This window comes from Amphiprion ocellaris, unplaced genomic scaffold (assembly GCF_022539595.1).
Source record: "Amphiprion ocellaris isolate individual 3 ecotype Okinawa unplaced genomic scaffold, ASM2253959v1 Aocel_unscaffolded40, whole genome shotgun sequence".
NCBI classification, from domain to species: domain Eukaryota; kingdom Metazoa; phylum Chordata; class Actinopteri; family Pomacentridae; genus Amphiprion; species Amphiprion ocellaris.
The window spans coordinates 746-5,001 of record NW_026559519.1 but is presented as its reverse complement, the minus strand read 5'-3'; the positions used below and the strand labels follow the sequence as shown (position 1 = coordinate 5,001).

Below are 4,256 nucleotides of genomic sequence, written 5' to 3'. Positions count from 1 at the left end.
TTTTTTTCTAGCTTCATTAAAGTTAAGCATTCACTCTCATTTGAGCTTCTTTGGTTTCAAACAAACACAGAAATAAATATTTGGATTTATGACTTGTGTTGCTACGTAGTTTCATACCAGGCAGGTACACAGTGAGCCATTCAGAGCATTTTGTTTTGCTGGATGCTGCTGCCTGCTGCTGCAAACAGCGCTGATAACAGTGAGTCAAGGTTACATTCATGAGCAGTAAAATTAAAACAACGTGGCAAAAAAATTCTCCTTCGGTTCATCACATTACACTTACGGATGGAATTCTTAATAAATATAAACAATGGGGTCATTAAATTGAAGATATTAAGCATATCTTTCTGTCTCACCGAGGAATGGTCTGAATAATGAAGATGTCTTGTCCACGGACAGATTCCTTGACATCCACTCTCGTCTCTGACAAAAAACAAACATTCATTGTGCATTTAAGTGAAATGACAATAAACCACATCTCAATCATGTTACACATTCAATATGATAATGAGGGATTTGAACATATTTGTGAGTCTCACCTGAATTAGACTCCTGATAAACAACTGACTTTCCCAACTCCACACCCAAACGTCTGAAAAAGAAACAGACCACAAAGTGTTAAAAACATAAAACACACACCTTTATGTGTTCACCTAACTTGTTTTGAACGACTGGTTTCATTATGAGCACCAGGTGCTCGACTGCTGATAAGTCTGCGATCATGAGAGCACTGACTACAACAATGCAGTGAGCCTAAATTATATGTAGGTGAGATTTGAAACAAAACACGGCAACAATGAAAGAAACCTACAAGTTGAAGGTTTTGTTAAGTTCTGTGGTGCAGTTGTAACAAGTCTGACTGTTGACAGCTTTAGAAGGGGAAGAAAAACTTTCAAAAAAGACACAAGCACAGACGGAGCCGAAGTTAATATTTGTGTTCGTAGTCAAACTCTGATCAAGCCCAGATATCACAAAAACAGCTGAGTCTTGTGCAGTAAATTATGCTGGTAATTCAAAAACCCCACAGCTACATAACAGTGCCAATTACAAAGAATGAACCTGAATGCTCTTTAAAGCACACTACATAAGGAGGAGTAAGGACTTGGCTTTGTTTCAATGGGCGTCCTGCCAGTACAGTCAGCAGGGAACCCACAGGGCAAGAGTGGCTTCTCTGCCTCACCCTGTTTACATCCCTAAACCTAAGCCTTGTTCCAGCATTTGAGATAGTACAATCATCTTTTATGGCCACGGCACACTAAAGTAGGCAATAACAGGAAAGCTCAAACATAATCGACATGCACTTTAATTTTTTTTTTCTCTTTGTCAAACCAGGGAAAGCTCCAAGACCGTTGCAACCCAGTTTGCAGAGAAGAATTACATGGCTATAAAAATAAGGGCGACTTTAGTCCCAGGGTTATTCACATACAGGCCAGTCATCACATGCACCTCAGAGTAAATATTAAGTACTGTATTCATTAACATCGTCTGTGCGCTCTTGTTGTTATTTAACCTTTGCCCCACTCTACTCAGCACCAAAATGGCAACATAATCCCCTCAATAATGTTCTGCAGTGTTGCCAAACAATAATAACATAGAAAGCAAAGCTCTTTTTCACTGTGTGGGCCCCGCAACGTCTCCTTGGCTCTCTGACAAGTTTGTCAGGCCAGAGAAAACATGGCTGCTCCCTGATATCAATAAGAAAAGATATTTGTGTTTTTATATATTGAACCGCTACCCATTTAAATGCCCCATAATCATAACCCAGTCAATAGTGTGCGGCTGCCGCAGTAACAAGCATTATACAGTGTTTGAGCCATGCTTACTCGCTAGACAGAAATGCATCTGCAGAGTACACTCCTTTCAGCATGATGATTACCACTGACAGCCTATTTGGAACTCTAACACCAGACCTTGATTAGTCATAACCTAATAAAACACATCTTTCATCTTAACTGTACTGTGTTTTTAATCTATGTTGACACTTAAAAAGGAAAAAAATGGAACAATTATTAAGAAGAGGACACTTTGAAGAGCTACAGAGAAGCTGTAGAATGATTAGTAGGTTTTTAACTTCCGCTTCACAGCCAAGTTTAGCAATAAATTAGCATCAAATGCTTCAATTTAGAATAAAACTGCGCAATTAGTTTCAATTTCGTAGAAGGTTTAATATCACACTTTTGGATACAAAGAAGTGGAATTTATTTAACACCATATGGATGGCATTTAAGTTTATTTGAAAACCTTTAAAGTACTAATGCTAAGCCTTGTTTGAAAGAATGTGGGCTGTAAGTGATGAGCAAAAATTGGGAAAAAAAACATGCAGACATTCCTAAGTTTTGTGACACTTGTATCCATACAGTAATACATTTTTATTGCAGTAATAAAGCAGAGGTTTCTTAGTCTCTTGCTGTAAACAATCGACAGTCTTTTGCAGTGCTAACATTTCCTATAAAACGTGTCGCTTCCTGCAAGTTGTACATGTACCTTCTGACGTTTGCAAGTTTAAGAGAATATGGCATGGTCGTTTTACACTTGATGTAGATTAAGTTCAGCATCACAGCGTGTTGAGTCACATCCTGTAGACAGCATGTGGCATTAGCTGATCTATGTATGTACAATGTGTGTGTTTTTGTTTGTATAGTATAGCCCACTTTAAATGTACTGAAGCAAAACAACACACCCGTCCGAGGTCACCTGCTGCTATGACTCATGGGTGCATATATCAATTCTCACTATTGTAGACATATGCAAGTATACTACATCACTATTATATCAAAAATAATACATGCATGATGACAGTTTTGCATTGTTATGGCTGAAAGGCACTCACTCTGTTATCTTCTTGGCCAACTCGGTGCAGGCGGTGGTGGAGTTGGCAGAAAAAACACGGTAGCCACTTCTTGAAATATTCATTTTCGTGTAACCGTACGACAGTTTTGGAGTTTGAGAGTGAGACACCAGAGACCTGTGACCCCCAAAACGCCTAATAGGCATGTTGCTTTGGAGACAATGTAGTGTTTAGTAAGGTGCCCCCCTCAAGAAAAAAAAAATCTAAATCGCTCGTTGTTATCTCCAGAACAGCACCTTGACTAAAATGTAAAATTCAAGCACTCGGTTGTTTTTTTACTTCCAATATACATTCTAAAGTAGTGAAAACGGCAAATATCACTAAAATTATACAATGCCACACTGTATAGAGGCTAAAATAACAACGAGCACATGGTCCACATGTAAGCAGCACTACAGTGTCGGTGCTAGCTAGTTGACGACCACCTTCAAGTCGACCAGGACCACCGAAAACAACGGACTACCACCAAACCCACAGCAGATGGAAAGCTGAGCTCCGTGTTTCCATGCGCTCCCGGAGTCGTTGACGCATCCGGGACACACGTAGCGGGTTTTAAATACCGAGAAAGGGAACTGAAATGTATTTTTAAAAAACAGTATTGGCCGCAGGTACGGTCTACAAACACCCAAACACCGCTGCTACGATTCAAATGAGGCTATTGTAAAGTTTGTAGCATTGCTGTCGCAGCGAGGCTAAAACGCCACGAGCACACGTTCATTGGACGGATGAGGAGAGCGACTGACGCTCAAGAGAGCCAATCAGAGAGCAGAGCAGAACAACAGGGGGCGTGTCGGATAAACATTAACCAATCGGAAGGCTGTAATTGTATGACCTAAAATTAAAGCGCAACGACCAAAAACGTGGTGGGGGGGCAACTCTCTTTAGTGAACCCATGGAGTATGGTGGCGGTTTTAAATGTTTTTTTTTTTTTTGCCATAGATCTTATCAGGGCCAAGTATTCGGTGTATTATTGATAGAGATGTTATTTGTTGTTATTGTTAAAGCAATGATGTGTGTTCTTTTGACTTAACCTGAGCTTTAATAGGCTACTTCTGAGCACATTTAGTAAATGAGGCCTTTATTAGGGTCCGAGCACCGAATGGTGCGAAGACCCTATTGGAATGCAAGGAATTATTTATTATTATTATTATTATTATTCTTTTCCGGACTTTTGATTTGCCTTTTTGGCGGCCTTATCATACCCCAAAACGCATCAAACGTGGCATGCTCATCAGGCCTCGCGAAAAATTTGATATTTTATGGGAGTTGCGCATGTGTGGCAAAATGGCTCCATAGCGCCCCCTGGAAAATTGAAAATTTGGTCATTAGGCCAACTTGCACGATGTTTCATGTACAGCTACAAAATTTTGTATGCATATTCAGCACATCAGGAAACCCAAAAAAGTCA

General features: G+C 39.9%; 1 protein-coding gene across 1 annotated transcript; it reads right to left on the bottom strand.

Moving 5' to 3' along the window:
- Nucleotides 1–125: 125 nt before the first annotated feature.
- On the bottom strand, nucleotides 126–3,572 carry LOC129348527 (phosphoribosyl pyrophosphate synthase-associated protein 1-like). The gene is made up of 3 exons (XM_055008885.1): nucleotides 2,831–3,572; nucleotides 540–592; nucleotides 126–423 (listed from the first exon to the last, which is right to left on the bottom strand). Exons 1-3 carry the CDS (start codon nucleotides 2,992–2,994, stop codon nucleotides 353–355), a joined length of 288 nt encoding a protein of 95 aa, XP_054864860.1. The 5' UTR covers nucleotides 2,995–3,572; the 3' UTR covers nucleotides 126–352.
- Nucleotides 3,573–4,256: the final 684 nt, after the last annotated feature.